Source organism: Anas acuta, chromosome 5, assembly GCF_963932015.1.
Source record: "Anas acuta chromosome 5, bAnaAcu1.1, whole genome shotgun sequence".
Taxonomy (NCBI): Eukaryota; Metazoa; Chordata; class Aves; order Anseriformes; family Anatidae; genus Anas; species Anas acuta.
Genome location: NC_088983.1, coordinates 39,795,614 through 39,820,931, shown reverse-complemented (window position 1 = coordinate 39,820,931; position 25,318 = coordinate 39,795,614). Strand labels below are relative to the sequence as shown.

The 25,318-nt window shown below is 35.6% G+C and overlaps 1 protein-coding gene across 3 annotated transcripts in view; it reads right to left on the bottom strand.

Annotated features, from left to right (window-relative positions):
• The window catches only part of RASGRP1 (RAS guanyl releasing protein 1), a 42,873-nt gene that overhangs the window by 16,389 nt on the left and 1,166 nt on the right, over positions 1-25,318 (bottom strand). For 2 of the 3 annotated variants that reach the window (XM_068684321.1, XM_068684319.1), the window contains exons 2-6: positions 23,590-23,759; positions 6,730-6,844; positions 5,194-5,247; positions 3,151-3,282; positions 1,901-2,054 (exon numbers count right to left, since the gene is read on the bottom strand). In XM_068684321.1, coding sequence (XP_068540422.1) covers positions 1,901-2,054; positions 3,151-3,282; positions 5,194-5,247; positions 6,730-6,844; positions 23,590-23,759 — 625 coding nt within the window. Of the gene's footprint in view, positions 1-1,900; positions 2,055-3,150; positions 3,283-5,193; positions 5,248-6,729; positions 6,845-23,589; positions 23,760-24,997; positions 25,235-25,318 lie in introns of those variants that run through there. The other variant, XM_068684320.1, reaches the window with a different exon arrangement.

Here is a 25,318-nt window from a genome sequence, read left to right as displayed (position 1 = left end):
CAGTAAAGCAGGTTCTTATAAGAGAGCATAGGATCCTTGTATTTTATAGCTATGCATTAAAATGATTTCCAAGCGCAAGCATACCTGCAGTCATTACTTTGTGAACACCACTCCCTGCATTTTTCTTTGCTGCAAGATACAAGGTGTCTCCTGGAAGATTTTGCTACGTGCTGTATATGTGTAGGGGATCAAGTATTCCTTGCTCGCTTTCATATGACTTAGTCTATAAGTAGTTATGCCAATGACTGATAACATAACAGGCCATTTGCAGTCTCGTTCCTGCTATATTCTGCCCTGTTAGAAAAGGATTCTGTGGCTTAGCATATTGTGAATACATTCTGCAAAGAGTTAATGATTAAAGCTATTTCTTAATTACACATTTTTTTCCTGATCTGAGGTTTCAGTAAACTCAATTTATACCAAAATGCATGCAGGTATGTAACTGTAATTTGGAGTACTATGACAAATCCAAGACTCTGACAGCAATCATACTTGTTATGCTCATTAATCACTAATTATTTTATGTCTGCACAAAGCTTTGAAAGCATTAAGACTTGTATAAGCTTTAAGTATTAGTACTGCCTACAGGCAGCATGTCTATGCATGACTTTGGTTGCACAGCTCTTTGAATTTAGCACAATACTTGAAGAATCACGTGCAGTCAGCTCAAAATAAACTACACATAAACTACACTAACACGACTGAAATTTGCAATCTACTGAGAGCCACCTTCCTTACTAGATCTCATTTTCAAATTCTGCTATTTTGAGAAAAAAAGAGTGATTTTTTCTCTGCTTTCAGTGTTATCACATTGACTTTGCAACTCAATTACATTTTGGTGTCTAATGTTTACTATTCTGTTTCATGTGTGAACTGTACCATGTTTGAATAAAAATAATGGATCATAAAAGGATGCAAGTGAGGCCAAAGTGTGTAGGGGAACTAGCATCTTAAAATGCTGTTTTCTCGACTGCTTACTTATCCTTGTTTTTTTGTTACACACACACACAAAAAAAAAAAAAAAAAAAAAAAGGGAAACAAGGCAAGTACAGTCCAGTGACTCCTTATGCAGAAAAGCCCTTAGCCACTGTATGAGAATGATGCATTGTTTCCTACTTTCCTATTGCCACAGGAAATTAACATTCTGGGAGCTTTCCAAGTTTCCTTCATACCTTTTCAGCTTGACTTATGATTTGAGTCAAAGGATGATGTTTGTTTCTGTGCCCAATTATACCACTTGTTCTAATAGGGACAGATTATTTGGAAGAAGATTGTTTATTCCTCTTCCTTCCATAGGACCCTGCCCTGACCCTCTCTTGCATAGCTACTTAAAAGGTTCTACACTCCCCCCCCCCCAACTGTAGGGAAAAGAAAGGTACTCAGAATAAGTATCACTGGCCAATTCGATTCCAGTAAGACAAGAAGGGCCTGGACACAGACATGGGCATATATTAGTCCATACATATAATTGTTAGCATAAAATTGAAAAAATTTCAACTCATGCCACTAACACTCTCTCAGCAACAGTTGGATTTGGTCCATGCATATATCTGTATGGATATGGACAGCACAGACCAAGGAATATTCTTAACACACAGCATGCATCAGTATCCTTCTCTAGAAGACATGACAGTTTAGCCCTGCAGATGCAAGTTGAGCTGTAATCAGTCTGCTTGATTTCAGGGCCAGGGAACAGGCCTTATTTACTTCATTTAGTTGTACTGATACACAGATAACAGTTTTCTCAGCTGGTTCTGTAATTGACCTCGACGTTGCTAGCTCTCCAGCAAAACTGTTTTACTCGTACTGCAGGGTTAATCTTGTAATACTATTCCTCTCCCATCTTTTCTACATCATTCCTGCTTTTGTTTTAAAAAATGAAACAAAATAAATTACTTACTGATATTCTTCTGAAAGACTTAAATTCCAGATAGGTAAGGTGGTCTGACAGCTCCTCTGGCTCAAGGTGATCAAAAAGAAGTGAAACTTTCCGTTTCTTGCTGGTGTTAGCCTTTACACGCTGTGTCAGCTTTCTAGACCAGTCCCTGGAATTTCTTTTAGAGAAATTTTAAAACAGAATTACCCCGAGTTATCTTCTGAAGATATTTTTTTTTCTTCTCTTTATAATACAAAATTTACATTGTTTTCATGTTTTACTGCATTAAAAAGTTGATTAACTGAATTTCTAAACAGCAAGTTTCTGTCACATATTACAGATTATAAGAATACATTAGTATTACATTAATGAAGCACATAAGTACAGTACAACTATATTACTAAACAAAACAAGATCATATACTGCACTTTCCAAACTGCTGTCCTAACTTTGGCTTTATGGAACATGTACAGTGTTCTTCGATTTATTAGGTCTTAACAGATTTCATTGACCTGCATCTGAATAAGAATTATTCCTCCTATGATAGTTGTCTTCAGAGTAACAAAATTTACTTGAGTATGAAAAACTAAATATCATCTTTCATAAACAGATATAAAATGCATGCCAAGTTCTGCTTTGCGTTTGCCTGTGTATTTCCAAAGTATGAATTTATAGTTAGGCAGTTCCACAGTTATCTTACCCTAACATAACGAGGAAGGTTCCCTTCCCAAGACAGAACTATGCTGTACATAGTATGTACAGATGTAGGGTTTGTTCATGACAGTATAAATCATCCTACAGCTAGAAATCACAGAAAATAAAGAGTCTGACAATTCAATAAACTATCTTCTATCTTACCTTTGGCTTTAAAATGCAAACACATTTTACCTCCTTTATTACCCAATCAAAGTGTACTTTCCTTTTTCATCAACTGAGTCAGTAAGACCTTCCAGAACCATTAGGCCTCTACAAATTTTCTAAGTTCCCTGGATAGAATAAAATTTATCTAGTACAGAGCACAAAGTCTACACAACAGTTCAATTGAATGTCAGCCATTCTTGAAAGGCATTCTATTCTTCTATGTAATATATATTTTGACTATAATAAGGTATACATTCTTCTAGGATAAATAACAGTCAACTTATCTTATTACAGACTAAACCTAACCCACTGTAGGATCATGACCCTGTTGTACTGGAAAGATATTATATTTGAATAAAGGAAATTCAGAACAAAAGCTTGTTTTCTAAGCATACTGAAACTTCTGCACTCACATTTGAGTTGTGTCAATTAGACGACAGTGTAACTCCTCACCATTAGCTTTAACCAGTTCTTGAAATTCCTCCATAGTTGCGGATAGTTTAGAGTCCATTTTGAACATAACCCAAAACTCTGTAATCCAATATCTATTGTACGGTGAAAAAACAGAAATACAAAAATAAAGATGTTGCTTTACCATGAGCAAGGCTGAAACTTAGATAGTTGCTATAGATGCTCCAGTTTATCATTTGTTTTTGATCAACTTTTTGATCAACTTCAGGGGACAAACCATGCTTTTAAATGCTTCTGCTTTATTCTATCAGAAATCAAATATTCAAGGTTAAAAAAGAAGCTACTTTAATTCTGTATAAAACTATAGTACATTTTTGAATGGAATTCAGTAATTCAATATTAAATCTTCTGTTTTCACATTAAATTTAGATAATATGCATGCTGATTATTTTCTTCGTGATCTCACAAATATCTTATATATTCCTTTAGAACTTGAAATAATTCAGTCTGAAAAAGCATTGCGCTAGTCAGAATTTTAACTATTAACTGAAGAAAAATTTACTATTTAAATATATTTGTTTGGTGGTGACCTCCCATGCACCAAATATCTCCTGAGAACTACATTTTTCTGTGTTGGGCACTCAAACTGCTTCTGTCATGTATTTTATATTTCAGTTCCCATATGTGAATTGTCACCCATTGTGGTAGGTTGAACCTGGCCAACAACTAAACAGCGACCCAGTCACTCACTCACTCCTCCCTCCTGCAGCAGGACAGGGAGAGAATAGAAAGGGCACAAGTGAGAAAAACTTGTGGGTTAAGATAAAAAGAGTTTAACAATCGAATAAAAGAAGAAAAAAAAATAATAATGAAAAAACACCACCAAACAAGTGTTGCAATGGCAATCACTCATAATCTCTCATGAGCAGACCAAAGCCCATGCATTATTCAAGGTATAGCTACTTTGGAATGGCAACTCAGTTTTTATTGTTGAGCATATTGTTATATGGCATGGAATATCCCATTGTTCAGACTCGTTCAGCTGTCCCAGCTTTGTCCCCTCCCAACCTCTTGTTCACTCCTTGCCTACTGTCTGAGGTGCAGGGTGGGAAACTGAGCAAGCCTTGATGCTATGCAAACCTGTGCAAACACTGTTCAACACAGCAACATTTTACCTGTTACTGTAAACACCATTTTAGTCATAAATTCGAAACACAGCACCATACAGGCAGGTACAAAGACAATTAATACAATCCCAGCCAGACCCAGTACACCCATACACATAAAGATCTGTGCTTGTTGGAAAAATGGAAATGCGTACTCTCGTGGATGCATACATGTACATACATCAGTTTGCCAGGAAGCAAAAATGTTCCCTGACCACACACAATAGCAAAGCACTCTGACCTAATAATCTACTTTGAGATTCTAGAGTCATCACCATTTAAACAAACAAACACTTTCATAACTGATGCTAGTTATTTCCTATTTCATGTAAAGAAGAATTATCATATGCTAATCTGTTACCAGAACTGTATCTTTATTTCCTCCTTTTTGTTTTCTCTACATTAAGATATCAAATTTTATCACATTTAGTCCAAAAGAAAAAAAAAAAGTGATAAGCAATCCAGGATATTTCAAGTGACTAAGAACAGTTACTAGGGAATATTACCTAATAAATACAATGGTGTTTTTCTTAATATTAAAGTAGCTGCAATATCCCACATCATTTTTTTTTTAATAGGCCTATATAATAATATTAGACACAACGCTACTGATTCCTGAACACTGTCAGTTCTCACTGATGTTCAAGGTACAGCCTTATACAGAATCAGTTTGTAACTGACCCAGTAATTCATGCACTGACTTTAATGGATCTACACAAGGCTACCTGGACCTTTATTAAGTTGCTAAAGTGAAATTTGAAAAGATGAAGAAATGCAACTCTTTCTCTTTCAATGTCATCTTAAGATATGCAAAAGCATTCTTCTATATGGTACAGGAACAACTGCAGACTAATAGCTACCATATGAGAATATTCTTACCTCACAAAATAGCATATCTTTACACATAGCATGGAAGATTTCTTTTCTAAAGCACTAAGATAGGTAGAAAACTGTTAAGGAAAATCATATTTATTCACATATGATATGAAATGTAGCATGCTTAATATTTCCCTACCTTTAAGTATAGTAGGAATCATTCTCATGGCATATGATATCAGAATATAGTTTTATACAAAGGTATAGAAATTATGTTCCAAGATCACTAGCAAATGTTTGCTGTAAATATGACAACTCTGAGTAATACTGATGTAACTGCCCAAGTATAGACCATTAAGTACTGAAATGACTGCTTTGTACGCATACTTCTTTGAAGCATGCTTCACAATTTCTAGCAAAAATCACTTATATATCTCACTAAAATTTGAAACAATACCAATACAATATACAATTATACAATTTATTGTATACAATACAATTATGTTTAATTAAGAAATACGCCAGTTTAGTGTATGAGTCACTGAAGCTTTTCAAAAAAAAAAAAAAAAAAAAAAAAAGAGGATATTTTCTTTTAAATATAACCAGCTATATAAAATACTCCTTGCTAATCTCACCCCTCTGACTGCAATAGTTTTCATTTGACATGCTCTGGTAACTAAAAAGAAACAGCCATACTTTTAGTCTATTAGCTCTGTAAAACACATATTCTTATATTGTAACCAATGCCTTATGAAGACATGGAAGATACATTTGGAAAAAATATATGTATCTTCAGTCTTCTGCTATAGATAATACATATATTTTCAGTACTACAAAAAATAATTTAACGAAAACACCTTGTAGATTCTCTCACAGATTGATTGAGATTAACTGCAGCTGAAATCTTCCCCAACTGAGGAGAGAAAATCCACAAAAAAAGTACCTGTATTAAGTGCTTAAATGAGACTGACAGTAGAGTTCATGAAGTCTGAAAAGGTTTCCCAAGTATTTTGAAGGGCTCTGAACAAACCACCTGAAATTAAATCATTCCTAACTATCCAAAATCACTCATGAAATTTGGGGAAAAATTTGCATGAGAAAGAATACTTGTAGAAAATTGTCATCTCCAGGTGATAAAATCAGACTATTTTTTTTAAAAATGCTTTTGTGCCTTTTTCTTCTACTTGTATAGAGGAGAGAAAAATAAAGAGAAATCTGGACTAGGCCCAGGTTCATAGTATCTAACTAAGGTGCCTAATTTAAAATAACACCTGTTAGATATTCCCTAGGTATTTCTTCCACAGCTAATGGAGGGTGATTTATCCTACTTAAAAATCCGAACTAGAATTTCATCTCTCTCTGTAGATCATAAACTAAACCAAACAGACAAAAACAAAAACAAACAAACAACAACAACAAAAAAAAAAAACACTAAAACAAACAAAAACAAAACATTATACAGCCACAAAATTTGTAAGGAGCAAATCCATTGTTTTATTAGTGAAACAGTAGTGTACCCCTAAATTAAATATTCTACACTTACCTATTTTAAAATTGTCAAGTATATCTAATTTTACCTTAACAATAGTTGGATATTACAAAGGATATAGATCAACAAGTTTCTGGAGCATGTCTGCAGAGGAGATGAAAAACTGATGCATGGTCAGAATCATCTTTAGCAGCTGGTTGTTCTGATAAGCATTTCCTTCTAAATCTGAAAATAAATAAATAAATAAATATATGTATATATAGGAATCTTGATACAATTTCATAAACAACATGCAAGAGGCTTCTTGAGAAAAATAATTTTAATCAAGCCTGTTTGTCTATGCTGTTTGAAAGATAGCAGTTACATACTGACTTAGGAAGTCCATCTTTTTTGTGATGAGAGCTATATAACAATTAAAAAGCAAAAAGCTTTGTCTCAAAAACAGTCAAGTATTTAGACAAGTATACGTAATGATCTGAGCCCAGCAACAATAACTTAAATAGTTAGCTTTAGGCAGGTGAGATAACCTTTGAATCAATGAATTGAAGAGCAAGAGAGTTAAGGCTACTGAACCATATCAGTCAGTGGCATGACTGAACTCATGAAAGGGAATTGAGATATTCTTAAGTGCTTGTGAACCTTTTTGCGTTGCTGACATATATAATCCTAAAGTATACACACAGGTTAGGATCTATACCTAGAAATGCATGGAATGAGACACAATGTATACAGAATTCTAGGGGTTAACTGATGCATACTTAGCAGTGGACCTAAAAGCCGTAATGAATTTCCTTGAACTGTGTATTACAAGGATTTCACTCGAAGGACATTTTTAGACTGCATTTGTCTTCTGGGTATTGTATTTTTTTTTTTCCATATTTGGAAAAGACCAAGGACATCAAATATATCAGAATGTTTTACAACGTTTCCATTTCTGTTACACACACTTTAACTACTTTGTTAATACTAACAGGCAATGGTTGTGTACAGACTGCCATGAGACAAACTAGGTAGCTTGAAGTGGAATTAGACACCTTTTCAAAATGTATTTTTCAATATTTTTTAAATATTTAGTCCTCTATCAGGACAAATGCAGTTGCCATTTAACAAGAGCAGTATGCAGAAGCAATGTACAGTAAGGCAAAACAGAAGAGGCAGGTGACAGCAGACCTGGAACATAAGAAGTGGAATATAATGGTAGAGGAAAAAATAAATAAATAAATCGCACAGCACAGAAAAAGGTACATTAAGCTGAGCCCGCTCGCAAGACAACATAATCTGTGTTAGTCACTGAACAACAATTGCCATGCCCTTATACAGGGAGGTACCAAATGTGAAGAGAGGACCCCAAAACCCAGGGCTTTCCTTTTGATCAATACATTGGATCTTTGGTAGAACTAACAAAGCCTGATTGCTTCTAGATCTGTCTCCTCTATTCTTCACAACAGTCCTATTCACACCCTTCACTGCCCCCTGGAAGTCTTTGCCTTCTCTTCCCTGTATCAATGCCACAAATCCCCACTCATGCTTACAGAGAGCCAACACAGGGCAGTACATCCTGTGACAGGACCTTTACAGTCAAATCCAGCCATACACACAGGAGGCTCACCCCACTGCCCCTACACCAACTTGGGCACCAAGCTGGATGTCTCCCTTCTGCACAGTCAATTCTTTACAGAGTCCTGTCTTTCCATCAAATTTTTGTATTGTATGATCATTTTAAGCTTCTTTGATAAATTCAGCAATTACATCACTTTTTACAAATTTCAGTCAAAACAAGTTCATGAAATCTTTTCAGGTAAGGGGGGTATGGGTAGGAGAGGTGGTTTATGTTTTTTTGTTTGCTTGTTTGTTTGTTTGGTTGTTTTTTTTAAACAGCTGATGCAGTACATACTAGCCCAATATTTTAAGGCAATCAGAAACGTTTGCAGCATCACAACAGAGCACACCACAACTGAGTCAGTGGGCAGTAGCATCTCTTAGTGACTCAGTTGGAAAGGCTCTAACTGAAAAATGTAGGTGTGTAGAAAACATGTCTGTCCATATAACCTCAGTCTGATAAACTTACGGAGAGAAAGCACTGGAGAGTTAGGAGAACAAATTGCAGAAAATTTCCTATGAGCAATTGCTATCAATGCTATAAGGCTAAGCTTTTCAAAAGCCAAACCTCCCTGCGCTTACACTAAGAAAACAAGTAAGATGATAAAAGTCCTGAAGACTAATCTCTGTAGTGTTATTCTCAGCCTCTTTTAATAGAGTGACAAGTTTAAGTTAACAGAAGCACTTGCAGATATGTTTAGAGATTTGTGTGCTCTTTGCCACACTTCCAATTTTGTTTTCACATGTTAGCTGAGCTCCAAGGTCGTGACAGTGCATTCTCCACTCAAGAAATACAGAAGACTCTGCTTAGCATACGATTCAACTAAGATGATACAAAGGGCTTATAAATACCCTGTTACCAACCACAGGCACATCCTTAAACATGCACATCCTTAAACATCTAGGGCTTTTTGGTAGCAATGTACAGGAACTGTTAGTACTCCTGCACTACAACAACAGTATAAAGGTTTAGTTTCCTTTCAGGGAATCAAGTAGAGCTAATCAGCATTTTGAACTGTATAAATACATGTTCTCTCAGTGTAGCAGATAGAAACCAGTCATTTTCTGTAGCATGGGATATACTAATTGTATTTAACTACCCACTGTTTGCACAGATAAGAGAGAAACAGGCCATCAGCTACACTGGAAATCAGTTGAGTCAGGACTCTTAATTGATGACATAAGAAACTGCAATTGGGCGAAGACAGTTGAGTAACTGGAAAGAGAATACTAACCAGCAATCTCCAAAAAGGGACATAAACTAAATAAAAATATTGACTTCTTAAATACAGAAGTTACTGTAACAGATCAATGTAAAATAAAAAATAACGTTGGTGAACAGTCATCTGCATCATGCTTAAAAAGTTCTTGAGCTGTCTTTTGACTTTTACTACAAGTTCTCAATTTTACAGCATGAGCCAAAGTTTACACATCTCCTGTTCATGTTCTCACGTAATTTCATTCATTACTCAACAGAACCTATTACAACATTCATTATACAACAGATTTTTTCTGTTCTTATTTCTACTAGAACTATAAATAATTTCTATTTCTACTAGAGTATAAACAGTCTGGTAGAGCAGGTGTTGTGTGCCAAGGCACTGAGGACAAAACAGCAAGTTTTGCCAGAGAAGTAGGGAATTCACAGGGGAAGGCTGGGACATCAGGAATCATAACGTGTTTTCAGCTCTTTAGTATCTGGCTTTTTGTACTATTCCAAGTGTTTTCAACAAGAGTAAAGTTCTTTCAGGTCTATCACATAGAGGTTGGTATCAGTTTTCATATATATATATATTTTTTATTTTTTATTTTTTTTTTTACAAAACTTGTTGTTTTGCTATGGCTTACATCTAATGGGTCTTGTTTAACCAGAAAAGCAGTTCAATGTATCCTTAACTTGAAAGCTGAAATGATTACATGCACAATTATTATTAAGTATGTAGCGCTGTAGTTAAATCACCTGCTTTTAAGACATGCTCAATATAGGTCACACCCTGCTGACAAGGACAGCAAATAACTATCTTAGCAGCTTCTCCTCTGTGCATATTCCAAACTCTTCTATCAAGACGTACAACAGGTACCACTTGGTACCATGTTCCAAAATGCACTTTTATCCTTTTGTTAGTCTTTTTAATTTTCTTTTTCTTTTTTTTTTTTTTTTCTCCATATTATAAAGGTGCACAGAAAAATAGCGTGTTCTGCTTAATGTTAGGTCAATACACTTAACGGAACTGTCTTGCATAACAGAAGTGGATTTTTGCTTCAAAACATCCAGATCTAACTATTTTACAAGAGAGGTGGACTTTACAATATTTTACAGCAACATATAATTATTTTGCACACGCTAATGCATTACCGTTTTGTGCTATCCATTCCTCCACTGCACCAATAATTAAAAGGTTCAATCTACACAAAGAAAAACATTGTATTACTGATGGTTTAAAAAACACACACTGCAGCCACAAATCTGAAGGTTCCCAGTACCATCCAGCACTGAACAGCAAACTTGTATGGGATTGTAACAGCACACAATTTTACAAACACATCTGATACCAAATATGTAATGTCATATTCCTGCCAGATCTATGAAGGAAGCACTTTTCAAGTAATGCACTGTGACTCCAGCTCAGTTTCAGAATTGTCACTGGTTATTTCACACCTCTGACCACTAGGTCACTTCTTTTTAGAAGAGCTAACCTGCTAAACATAGCCATGTGTAAGGAAGTTACAAAAGTCGTGGTAAACTATCTTTGTGCAAATGCTGAAGCCAATAAGAGGGCTTTCCTGACTCTCTTGCAAGACTGTCTCTGACTGCCTCCACAGCATTCTCTTGAACCTCCAGCAGTGCTTTTTTTTTTTTCTAAAAAAAAAAAAAAAAAAAAAAAGTTTGAGACTCATTTTCATTTCCGTTTGTATACCTGTTTCTAACCACACACCCTGCTGAGCAGAAACCACTAAGTGAACATTAAATAAAGTGGCATGGGTGTGTTTCAGTTAGTCAATTTACCTTAACAGAATGCTACAAAACACTGTATAAGCCTTAGCTTTGTTTCACTGCAGAAAAATGTAAGTAGTCCACTGGTTACGTTCTTTTTCTCCTGTAAATACCCTTAATGTGTTGTTTTAATAAATAATCTCTGAAGCAAACAAGAAAGCAGGAAATGAAAATACTTTTCCAGTATTTAACTACATGAGTACAAAGAGCACAAAGAAATATAGGGCTGAATATTTTAGTATCCATACAGTAACAGAATGCCACTAAAATTATAGCTATGAAAGTTCCATTGTACACGTTACACTTAGAACAAATGAGAGTAAAAACATCCCAACCTAGGTGTATGAGCCACTCTACTGCATGGAGCCACCAGTTGGAGCATGTGATCTGTGATTTAGAAATAGGTGAAGTATCACTTGTTCCTAGAATAATTAGAAGAATCAAAGTACTCAAAAGCTAATAAGCAAGGCTGTAACAGTTGCCTGTTTTTCACCATCTCCTGGCAGCCACCAAGCCTACAGTAAATGTGCTTACTAGAAGAAGTATGTTCTATAGGCTGTATCATTGTACTAGGACATTCCCACTCATGAGGGCAATCATTAGGCAACAGGAAGAATGCCAAAATGTCTTAACTGAACTTTATTTTGGAAGAAAGAAGTTAGTTTTTCCTAGGTCTGAGAGGCCTTTATTTCGTAAGCATTTCTTTACCAGACTGTTCTAACTCTATCACCTACTGTACAATTTGAAATGAATCAGAAGTGAATCACAGAACCCTGACATCACATGAATAGTGATTATACTACTAAGAATACAAATAACTTCTTGTAAGCTACCTGAAGTCTTCCAGTCATTATCAAAAGCTACCATCAAAAACAACACAACACAAGAAAGCATCAAGCAATTGCCAAGTAGTCCAGCAAACTGCAAAGCTGAAACTCATGGGTTGCTATACTAATGTTGCTGTATAATATTCTTCAAGACTTCTGCAAAGTGTTTTTTTGTTTTGTTCTTTTCCTGGTAACTTAAAGAAGATGGTGTGAGGACGGTGTTATAAATGTCTGTAAAGATTATTATAGCAGCATCTGATAGGAAAACTGGGACACGTGATGTTTTTAAGGTTTAGCAGCAGGAAAACTTAATGAAACATACAGACCTGTGTTAAATACAGAACTACATGCTAGGGTTTAGTGTCTGAATTGAAATAGCTGTAAGACAGTATCACTGCCCCAAATCTTATGAGATAACTTAGAAGGGCTAGAAGGAGCTAAAACTGAACAAAATATTTCCTGAATACTTCATGGATACTTTCTGGAACTTGACCTCACAGATTGGAACACTATTCCCTGCAATCATTCTGTTTCAATTCAGTTAAAAACTTATACAACACATAATAACCTTACTATGGGCTTATTATTCCCTTTTAGCAAGGGAATTTGCTACCCTGCTAAGGAGGCAGTCATTTAACTCTGTTTGTTCAACTGATCAAATTTGGACAGAATCAGATTATTAAGAAGCCATCCTCCCAACTATTAGTTATGACTGTAAAATCATAGAACAGAATCACAGAATGGGCTGGGTTGGAAAGATCCTTAAGGACCACCCAGTTCCAACTCCCTGCCATGTGCAGAACACCTCCCACCAGACCACACTGCCCAAAGCCCATCCAGCCTGGTCTTGAACCTCCAGGGATGGGGCATCTAGAGGTTCTCTGGGGAACCTGCTCCAGTGCCTCACCACCCTCTGAGTAAAGAATTTCTTTCTAATGCCTAATCTAAATCTACCCTCTTTTACAGCCATTAGTCCTTGTCATATCACTGCACCCCCTCAAAGAGTCCCTCCCCAGCTTTCCTGTAGGCCCCCTTTAGGCCCTGGAAGGCTACTATAAGGTCTCCCCAGAGCCTTCTCTTCTCCAGACTGAACAGCCTCAGCTCTCTCAGCCTCTCTTCATAGGAGAGGTGTTCCAGTCCTCTGATCATCCTTGTGGCCTTCCTCTGGACTCACTCCAAAAGTTCCATGTCCTTTTTATGTTGGGGGATGCCATCACCAAGAGCTGAGAAACAGATTCAAACTAAACTAGGGTGTTTACTTTTTGAGTCAGAAATAGCCTTATTTGTTACAGGCAGCTGAAAGCTCAGTTAACGTAGACATCAGGACTAGAGGCTAATGTTCCCACTCCAATGCAGAATTGGTTCTCTGTAAGCCAGTGTGTTTCAGAACCAGTTTAATTTGTTGCTAAATTGACCGGTGATGAAGATACCAGTCTCTGTAGGTGACTTATTCCAGCACTTGACAATCTGTGTCAGACTTCTTCCTGTGGCCTTAAGTTTTTGATTAGAAAACATGAGCAGCTTCAGGATATTACATCCAACCCCCAGTAGAGAGAAAAAATACTCTGTTTTCCTTAGCAATGTATTTTTTTTATTTAAAGATTTCTTCCCTCATCTCTTTTCTCTATTAGGAAACATTAATATTGTCTTTTTAAAATTTTCCTTAGAAGCCAGGTTTTCTAGATCTCTGGTCAACTTTAATGTTGTTTTCTGAACCTTCAACAATTTACCCACTTATGAAGAGAACTTGAACGAAGTAATCCAGAAGACATCTTAGCATCAGAGTTAGCATAATATTTTGAATATATATGTATATATATAAAGCTATGGTGCACAGGATAACTGTATATATATGTTATAAATAATAAAAATAAGCATACACACTCCTCTATGCATACATATATCCCCTTACAGTTTTTGCCTTTTCTGCAGTATACAATACCATTACATTCTTTTCAGTTTTAAAATCTGTCTTCATGTTGATATTCTTTCTTGTGGAACACCTGTATATCAAGTTCACTGTACTCTGCTTTTACAACTGATTACTCTAAGTGTACCCTAATTAGTACTTGTTCTTAGAGAATTCTTCTTCATTTCAGATTATTATTTCGGATGGATAATGTCTTTCAGAAATGGTGTAAGCTAATTACTATGACCTTACAAAGATGATGCATCAATTAGGTAAAAGAATGGCACTCAGTAGAGTGAACCAAAGCATTCAGGGAATTATTGCACTAAAGCTTTTTTTGTTGTTGTTTGTTTGTTTTTAATTTGGCTTTTTGGCTTAGTCTGCATAAATGCTTGTAGCCAGTAGGTGAGTAATATATAAACTTATTTACACAAGCAATTGGACTTATGGGAAAAACCTCCAAAATTAAAATGAGAACAAATCAGTATTTTTACAGAGAGGAAAGAACCATACTATATTGCGATCAGTTATGCACTAGCAGAACCTTAAACAAGCCAAATAAACAGAAATGCTGAAAGAAATGCTATAAATGTGACAGTTCCCCAAGTCTAATTCCCACTTCAAACTCCCTATAGAATGGGAAGGAAAAAAAAAGAAAGCAGAAAAAAAAAAAAAAGTTCTTCCAAATACTCATTAACAATGCAGATATATCCAAGACACATGTGAGTCTAATATGCATCCAAGAAGGATAATAAGACTGTTCTGTGTGCAGGTAGGGAACATTAGGGGCTAAAAGCCTCAAGGGAAAGCCATTATTCTCTCTCAGAAACAGCTTTTGGAAAGCTAAATCTTGCAGAAAGCTCTGGGTGGATAATTCTTTAAAATGAAAACAAGAAGATAAAAGCTCTTGTCAAGGGGAAATGGGATGATTTTGAGAAATTAAAATGTTCTTCAAGAGAAACCAAATGAAATGTGGGTGGAAAGCATTCCATTAGCCTTGGAAATTCATATCAAGTACACAGAACAAGGTAAAAAGTTAACACGCCCCTACACACGCTAATATTCATTGTTCTACAGTATGGTTAAAGCATTGATCTTGGCGAGTGTAGATGAAAACTTTTAAATCAAGTACTTTTTTTCTATAGAGCCTAACAATTGTAATTTGAGAGTTCAAGTTTTTTCAAAACTTGAAGTCATCATACTAGAGGAGCCATGTGAAGTTTTTCAGCTACAGACAACTTCTGAATAATTCAGGTGTAATGCCTGGCAACACAGCTGTGCTCGTTCGTATAAACACAGGTAGCTAAGACAAACCAGACTTCCAGAACAGAAACAGAAAATTCTGAAGATGGTACCACTAGGTGACCACTCACCTCAGCTGCATGCTTCACACTTACTCATCCCACAGCAACAGTGTTTTTACAATGAGCTTCTATCTAACTACATGATTGATCCTGGTGCATCCAGTTATCAAACCCATGGAAGCATGAAGTCGGCTTCATTTGAAAGTGTGAATTGTAACAGAGCAGCAGATACAAGCAGCTTTCCTTCAGGTCCCTAAGAGATGTTACAGGTAGCTTAGACCCCAGTTTCTGGCCTTGACTTTCATTGCTGACTCATACTTCTACCCTAACTATAAAGTTGCTCTAGTATAGCATTTCTGACTTAGTTTTAAATTTCTCTTAAATACCTCAGCTTCCCAGTCTTCGGTCTAACTTCTAGATATGTTTCTGGAATTAACATTTACACACTACCAGGCAAGCTATCTTCTAACCCAGCAGATGCGGGCATGCCTTTGTCCCTTCCTCAGACTGGGACATATCTTATTCTGTAAACAGGAAAAAAAAAAAAAAAAAAAAGGTTTCCAAAAAGCTTTCAGCTTCACTACAGACTTAAAACACACCTAAGCACCATGCACCACTATCAAATACTTGCATACAGAAGCTTCCCAATTGCTGATTCAAGCTAGCTGCAGTATGTCAAATTTTCACCAGAGAAATTTTCTCATATGTTCATGTGTAAGCTTTATTGGCCCTACAGCAGCAGTTGCTGTAGCACAGAAAGTGTCTCATGCTTCCCAAGTACTGTTGTAGTACATTTCTTAAATAAACACTGTTGTTTTTCTAGTGTACATTTTTTTAAAAGAATAACACTACATAGTGGAGATCGACATTAGATAGAGCTGATTAAATATAGCTGAGGAACAGAGTTGACAACCTCATCCTTATCCAAACCATAAATTTGGAAGGTGAAATATTTTCAAGAAAATGTAAAGGTTAACATAGAAAAAAATCTCACACTACAGTTCTCTGCCAGAGGATTCTGTATTTTAAAAGAAAAGAATTATGGCATATTGCTAAATGACCACAATATAGGTGACACTAAGCACTTTGTTCTTCTTAACATGACCTCTATATACATATGAACATTAAAGCTGCAGTGTTTGAGGATTCCTGAAGTTATTTCCAATGCAAATACAATCTTAATAGCTCTTAATGGGTGCTCTCTTACCTTTGCCTTTTCCCAGCTTTTGCGCTTTCACATTCTGACCTCTTTAATGCGAGGAAAAAAGTGGTATCATGTTTAGAAAATTATCTTTTTATCTCCAGTCTATCCTGGGTAACAGAAACATTTACTGAACTGTGTAATACTTCACGGGAAGCCCCTTCTTTCTCAGACTTATAAAGAGCATTGCCAAAGTATGTCTTTATACCTGGCAATAAACAGCAAAATACTGAAAGACTCAACATTAAAGCATACACAAACCAAACAAGTAAAACACACGGGAAAGCCTAAAGAGCAAGTGACTGATTTCTTGCTTCTACTTCATACATATGCTGTAGAGAAGAAAGAATTGAAATTCATGAAACATTCTCAAGAGAATGAATTATTTTCTATTGCTATGTAAGCTTTTGTGCACTACAAATTAGAAGTTATATTGTTTTTCTGAAGTTACGTTTACAGGTATGAAGATATAATTTTCTGTCATAGCCCTATGGTAACTATCAGTAAACGGGAGGCAGCTTTGTAAAGCAAGATGTCTAAGTTCTATGTATTTTCTTTTATTGTTTATTTCATGACTCAGACAACTATATTGAAAAGACTGAAGTCAAATTAGCTAATTGGAACTTTAAAACACACACAAAGAAATCCAGTTTCATTTCTTTGGGAAAAAAACCCACAGACATCAGGTTAAAAAGAAAAAAAAATCATTTTCTTTTTGGTACTATCACAATTACCATTAATAGTTAGCTAAATGGCACTTAGCTTTCTACAGAGCAACAGCTGCTCTTCTGTTCCCACAATGTCATTAATTGATCATTAACATAGTTTCTGTTGCCAAGCAATACTAAATTTTCTGCGCTGTATTTGACCAAATCACACAACACATAATCATTGATGCCATTGTAACACGGTATAACACTGTGAACAAACTTTAATCACTTTTTGGGTGGACCAGGGACTTCAACATTCACTCTAGACTTTGGGAGCAGAAGGGAAAAACATGAGACAAACAAATGACTGGCTAGGCAATGCTAACAGGGAAAAAAAAAAAAAAGCCAGTATTCTGACTAAAAGACAATTATATAATTATATTCTATAATTTGGTATATTTGGTAAAAGAGTAAAGATAAATTTGGTACTTGAACTGTGATTGTTTTATTAGTTATTGCATATTGCAACTAGACTGGAAGAATGTATTTATGTTAAGAGTAGAATATTTTTCTTAGAAGACTCATATTTTTGCATGATACTGATACAAAAGTGAGCTATAGAAATATGAGTTCACAGAACTAGACAACACTGCTAACATAGGTTGGTTTTTTTTAATTATTATTTATTTTTGAAAACATAAATTATGATCAACTTGTTGATCACCTACAGAGACAGCCAGCTCCTTTGACAGATGGTCTCAATTCTATCACATATTTATCTGGCATTTTTCATCCAGATCAGTCCTGAAGCAGTTTCCCAGATTTCTAAGGTTAGTTTATAAACACTCTCTTTATCCCACACTGAGTCAAGCTGGTTTAACACTGATCAGATACTGCAAAACAATTTGCATGACAGCCTAAGGTTAGTATGACCATTAGAAACTTCAAATTGTACTAGGTTCACATGAATTCTGTTAACATTGCTAATTTATGAAGTTAAAATAATAGCTTTTTAGAAAAGTGGACTGCAGGTTTAAATCTTTTTTAAAATACACTTTTTTTCCCTACTGAAGACTGACAAGCAATTAATTCCACTGCAAACAGTTTTTCATGACTGAGCTTCTATATAGAATTACAATACATAAAACATGTATTAATGTATGTGTATTATGTACACATATAGATGTACATGTACTCTGGGGAAGAGAAAAAAAAAAAACAAAAAAAAAAAAACAACAGCAACAAGAACAACCAGTTGCTTCCCTAAAACCCTTTACTTAAATCTCTCAAGAAACCAGACACAGGGACACTGCATGGTGACAGACACTTAAAAGAAGTTTCATATTTCTTTTTTCCACTGAGCATGCTCATCTTGCCCAGCAGTAACTGAAGTGCCTGAATAAGCAGGCACAGGTTAAGCATAGCTCTTCCATGTGCTACAGCAAGTATGCTTGTAGTGCTTAGACACGGGCAAATATATAAGATCCACACTCAAAGGCTGAAGACATAAATACTTCATAATATTAAAATTGTGACATCTTAGGGATTTCTTAGCTCCTTCATGACCCTCTGATGTTTTCAGGAAGACATAAGCATTTGTAGAAATTAGGACTGTCAAGTATGCTCTTAGGAGTGTTTGTTAGGTAATTTTAAGTAAAATTTCAGGACTTTGCTGTAGACAAAGCAGAGAGGTAGAAAAATGACAATATGCTGTAGATACATTTTGTCCCGATTGCTACAGACTTTTTAAACATTTGTAAAAATGATTTAAACAAATGTATTGTGTGCTCAGGGGAAAGACCCTTTAACTCTATATGGCCTATAAGCTCTAATGCACATTAAAATAGTTCATTGAATCTTCAAAAGATGTATTTAAAAAAAGTAACAGCACACTTCAACATTAAATTCAATATTTACATGGTAAGATAGAAGCTTACAGTCAAAGAAAGAAATGGGGATCTCTTACCCTACACAGTGAATATATAAATAGGGGGAAAGAAAACATCTGCTAGAACAGAAACTGACTTACTATCAAACAGTCAAAACATCGAGCTTGCAGTAGCACTAGAATAGCCATGGGTAAAACATATGATGAAGTATTGTTATTTCCCTTCTATATGTAGCAGATACAGAGTTTAAAAAATTAAGATACAATTATTCAGTGAAGTGAACACTGCTGAAATATTTTTACTAATTTGTAACACTTTCTGGACTAAATATATGTCAACATGCATTTATGCAGTCTTGCAAAGATTATTATAAAGAAGAACTAACAAAAATAGAGCTCCGCTACTGAGCGTACGCTTCCTGTGTTCTACTGAACTGTCAGCATTAAATAGTCGATGTGGCCATGGAACAGCGAGCTAGTATGGTGGTTTTGACAACAAAGCTGATAGTACTCGTGTCTTTACAACCAAGCAGTGATGTAGGAGACAACGTCGTACTGACCTCCAGAGACCGGTCTTACCATCAAAAGTACATTATTTTCCAGTTGTTTTATATACTATATAATAGGAAAACATGGATACAAGGAGTTAAAGCCACTTTTATAATTGTTTTATCTACAATTTCACTACAGAATCACAGTCACTAGAAAAGACTTCCTCCAGAATAAATTATTTCCCTCCTGAAGTTGTCATATTCTAAGCCAAGATTTATTAATTACTTTTTTTTCCATGAATTCACAGCTTCAGCCATCTTGTTGCCAATTAAAAGAGGAAATTAAAAGTAGGTGTTAGTTAAAAGTAGGTGACCTTTCTGTTCCGAATTAACCTCTCCGATGGAGAGGTTCCACCAAATCTAGCCCTTCCTTATGCAAGCTACATTTTCTAGTCTTTTCAATCACCATACCCTACCTTCTGCTCTTCCCCTCTATCTACTCCCCTCCCTCCTTTGATTTCTCTTTTCCTCTATTTCTCTATTACAACCTTCCTTCCACACAATTTTTTTTTTTAAATCCTTAAATGTTATTGTCAGCTCCTACACTTCCCCTTCTTTTCAAAGGCAATCAAATGTAATGCATTCATTTGCACTCTACAGCTCTTGTCAATCTAGATCATAGCAGTAACAGTATCCTGCAGGTACTTGTAAAGCTGAAAGGTTTTCTCAGTCACATAGAAAATGTTTTAATCCCTGTCCTATCTAATCACATTTTTTCCTCTTTGCACTGTTGAGAGCTGTTTCAAGCCTCTACAAACCTTCTCATAGACTAAAAACAGGACCAATGTCCCTTTCTGAGAAACTACCTGCCTTCATTCTCTCATCGTACTCTTCTTTTCCTGAATTCTTGTCCTAGTCCACGTCCTGGCTTTTCTATTGCCTTTACTTTTGGCAATTCTTTTTTGGAACTCATTTTACTCATCCTGATGCAACCTTTCCATGGCTTGAAGAAGCCTCTTTCAGCATCTCCTTCTATCTTTGTTAATAAAAGTCATGCTGTTGAATAAAATAAGCACTGGTGTTACACTCTTCTCTCAGATGTAGTTATCCACATGACTTCACACTACCTCATATGACCCTCGCTGTTTCTCTCTAAAGTACACGCCTATCATCCATCAGTTCAAGCTAAAGATGGCCAGATTTGAGAGGAGAGAGAGAGAATACATCAATCATTCTAAAGTACGTGTTCAAGTTGATTACACTGAATAAGATTTTGGTCTTTTCTAAAAAAGAAAATGAAAGTCCACCTAACTCTCAACTTTTGGAAACAGCAGGTAACCACTACCTTGTTGATTTTGGACTCACCACCTTGTAAATCAAGGTATTAAGTCCACATTCTAGTGTCATTTTCTAACCAGCACTGATGCAGACCCACAGACAATATCACAAACTCCAAAATCCAATCTTTGCTTCTTACCTCCTTAGCATAGGTTTTAGATTATCTCAGCTCTCTTGAGCTTTCTCTTGAAAGTTGCCTTTCTACAAAACATCCTGGAATTGTTTACAACACTGTGGCAAAGTTTTCTCACTCATTATTTGAGCTTTACACATCCCACTTTCTCATTTTTCCCTTTATCCATACTGTAAGAAAAATTATGAATACTTGTGCCCTCCGCAGTTTTAAGTGTGGGTTAATTCTTAATGCCTTCTTGGTTAGGCCATCTTTCTGCTATTCCTCACATAAATGGCAGAAGGCTGCCAACTTCCCTTTACACACCATTTTTGACAGCAGCCTCTCTTACACACAATGTGTTTTTTTTTTTTCCAAGCTTTTATAATTGATTTCAGGAATATAAATTTGGCAGCATACTTTATAGAAAAATTGTATTTATAATTGTATACATAATACTAGCAAGTGTTGTATAGTAATAACATGATTAAGTACATATTCTGAAGTGTGACACATCAACATCTCTATCTACTACATACTGTATTTCTTAACCTTAGACAGTAAACACATCAAGGGCTTTTTTCCAGAAAGCAAACTAAAAATGTAGTAAGAAGATCTGTGCTTAAGTCTTGGAGGATTCTGCATTTTTAATATTGAATTAACACTTGTTCAGATTACAATAATCAATTTCCGGAATAATATACAAAATAACACACAGCAGCATATTTGAAACTGAGAATACAACTTTAATCTGATTAGAATAAAGGGTAGTAACTTTACTTAATACACTTAATATACTTAAATACTTAATATTATGCATGGGAATAAACTTGCTTAATCATTCAATATACTTGTAATAATTCAGCCTTTTTTTTTACCCACTCTTTTTCTCCCTACTCCTCCTCAGTCTCCCAGATTCAAGTTTTTCCATTGCTTCCTTTGTTGGCATGACAAAACAAACATTTTCCACAGCACTTTTGTTGATGGCTACAAAAACCTTCTCTAAGCAACTTTGTTAAATAGGTTATCTATAGTTTTAAGTTGCATTTTACAGTTACCCTAAATACTCAGCTTGGAAATTCCAACATATTTTAAGAATATGCATAATGTCATAGAAGACACGCAAATATAGACACACACACAAAAGAGTCTCAGTGTCTACAGTGCACATCATGACTGTAGCAGTCCTTAATGAGCTTAAGTATGAAACCCCTTTGAAAGATTCACATGCATTGACAACTGAACTGGACAGGTACACTTCTTATCTCTGTCACCTTAGTCCTTATAACACATGGACGCCCAGGAATCTGAGGGCACATGCTGATTTATATACTTCGAATATGAAAAAGTTATTAAAATAAAACTAAGCAAACTAAATCAACAGTTCAGTGTTTTACGTATCGTACTTAAAATCAACTATATAAAAATAGATACAAGTTAGTATTGGTTAAAAAATCTCAATATTTTAACTGCACAAAGGTCTTACACGTGCTTTAGATGTCTTGCCTCACTCCCAATGAATCAAAACTTATAACTGATGTTTGTTTAAAACCTGGGGCTTTGTAGCAGTTCAGTGAATACGTTATTTACAATAATTAAATGGAGGAGGAAAAGAGCCAGAAAGAAACAAAACAGTATTGATAATTGCATGTTTTATCAACTTTTCCTAGACACGTTTCTCTGTACAAGTTTTAAGTATATTTAAAAAGAAAAAAAAAATCATTTCCAATGGATGCAAAAGATTAGTCATTGTTTATACAGTATTTATGTGCTGCAGTACTACATCAATGCTGTGTTACTACTTAACTGCACAGATTAATTATTTTTAAAGGTGAGTGGGTGTTTGAGAGCATTCAGTGTCCAAGGACTACTCTGCAAGTAAACTTTGCAAGATGCTTTCAGAGTAGTTCACATTACTGAAAGATACAGTGTTAAACAAATTACCTACAAAGTATTTGGAACCCTTCTGAGTGCTTCAGCACTAGTATATTTTAATCATATAAAAAAATGAACATGTTTACTAATGAAAAAGATCGGAAAAGTAGACTAAGGATACAGGGTTACTGCAATAATCATCCACGTACTACAATTCTTATGGCAGAAAGAGAAATGAATGGCTTGAAAAAGAATTCAGCTGTGATTTTTATTAGGATTTTTTCTCACTACTGAGATACAACTTAAAATCTATACAGGTAATGCAAGAGGCAATCCAACATTAGTTTACTCATCTTAAAAATAGCTCTGCTCATTTCAAAATATTTAACGTAAACACATCATTGACACATTATGAACATATTACAGTAACATAATGATTGCTTGTTAAAGTTTACCAAATTGATATTCAAAGAACCAAATATATAAAAAAAAAAAAAGGAGGGAAAAAAAAGCACAAACATAAGGAAGTACGGATGACTGGGGTTTGTGCTATTCTCTCAAGATAAAAAAAAAATAATAATGACATCAATCTCTTGGCATATATTAACATGCATACAAAGATCAACAAACCCATAAAATATCCATTTACCTACTAAATGCATAACAATCAGTTAAGCCTTTCTAATTCTCTAGTAAATCAATGTAATTCACTAGTAAATGACCTAGAAGTAACCAGTACAGAAACATATTCATACCATTCCAAAAACTCCCAGACACTCACCAAAAGACTGAATGCAGGTTTCAAGAAGATCTTCCAAAGTCGCCCCTTTAGCCAGGTGTCCCAGTGGCACCATTGTGACTTGGGTAAGGTTTGAAAGGCTGTGACAATGACTGATCTGCTTCAGCTCAAGTGCTGATTCAGGAACAGTGCTGCATCCTTGGGCAGGTTGCCTAGAAGAAAGCACAGTAGCGAAGTACAAGATGAGTGAGTGGCAAATTTTATGCTACATGGAAAAGGGGGAGAGATTTAAAGGGCAATTAATTCCCTGAAGCTAGGTTGATGAAATACATAGCCCTCCCACTTAATGAGTACACCAAAGAGACTACTCAGTAAATTATTTTTTCTTCCTTCTAAACATGGATTGTAGAGCACACAGTTACAGAGCTCCTTGAATGATCTCTCAGGTTAACTCTCAAGCAAAGCAGTAAGACTTCTGGTATGTTTACATTACTGTTTTAGCACAAGTTTAAAAAACAGCAGCAAAACTTTAAACTGTGTATACAAGCCATGTAACAGGAACATCATTATGCATTAGTGTACCACATATTTTTGTGGTTACCAAAAGTAAAGGAGAAAAAAAATATAACTATAATCAAATATTACACATTGAAAAAACACAGACGAGCTTTATTAATAGTGATTTTCCAAGTGATTTTCTAAGTCCCCAAAATATCAGTGCAACTTTACAGTGGAGCATTTCATAAAAAATAAAAAAAAAAATAATAAAAAATGTTGGTGAGTTTGTATCCATTCTATACTATTAATTCCTACTAAAATGTTTCCAAGAGTGCATACATGACTGAATTAATGGTTTTATTATGAAAGGCTTACAACTATAAATGAGGCCAAAAATAAAGCTAGTATCTAGTTCTAGGCTTGTATTTTGCTCATATTATCATTTCTCAGAGCCTAAGAATGCATACATTACAGATAATATTAAAATATGTTCACTGCTTGTGGACATGTTCTTCTTTCTGTATGAAACATTAAAGAAGAACAAATATCATGAAGAGTGCTGAAACATTTTCGCCTGCAAATAACAGGAACCACTTCAAAATCTGACTTGAGAGCATGACAGTACAGCTCCCAAAAGGGCAACAGTCACTACTGTTTCCATAAAACTCAGGATTATTTCAAGACAATTCACACTCCGCAATCTCCCTAAGGAAGTTACCGCAGCATCTTTAAGTTGCTATCTTAAGCTTTCATACAATTTTTCTTTGACAGAGCACTATGCAAAACTTTTTATTAACACACTGACAATCCTGAGAAGAAAAGGCATAGAAACGTATCCAGTGTGCATACCACATACAGGCAGAGACTGCAGAAACGACGCCAGCATCCCATACAGGTGGTCCCGAACAAATATTGAAATACGGATGCCTGGCGAAGACAGACTGGACCCTACCTCATGTCAGCGACTTTCAAGACTTCGCTTAAGTTTCTGACTCATTTCCACGCTGGAAAAGCCACAGAACTCCACGTGATGTCACTCCTCGCCCACCGCCAGCGGAGCGCAGCCCTGACCCCGCAGAGCCAGCGACCATCGCTCAGCTCTCCTGCACTCAATCTGGCACTAGCTATGCAAAGAATTTTCTGTTCCCTTCCCCCTTTCTCTAAATTTCCCTCGTCGCTCTGTGATCTGACTTCCTGTTCTCGCATAAAGCAGAGCGAGGGCCCGATCAGCTTTCAGGGTTCTCTTTTTACATGCTCGGCCACCACCCCTCCG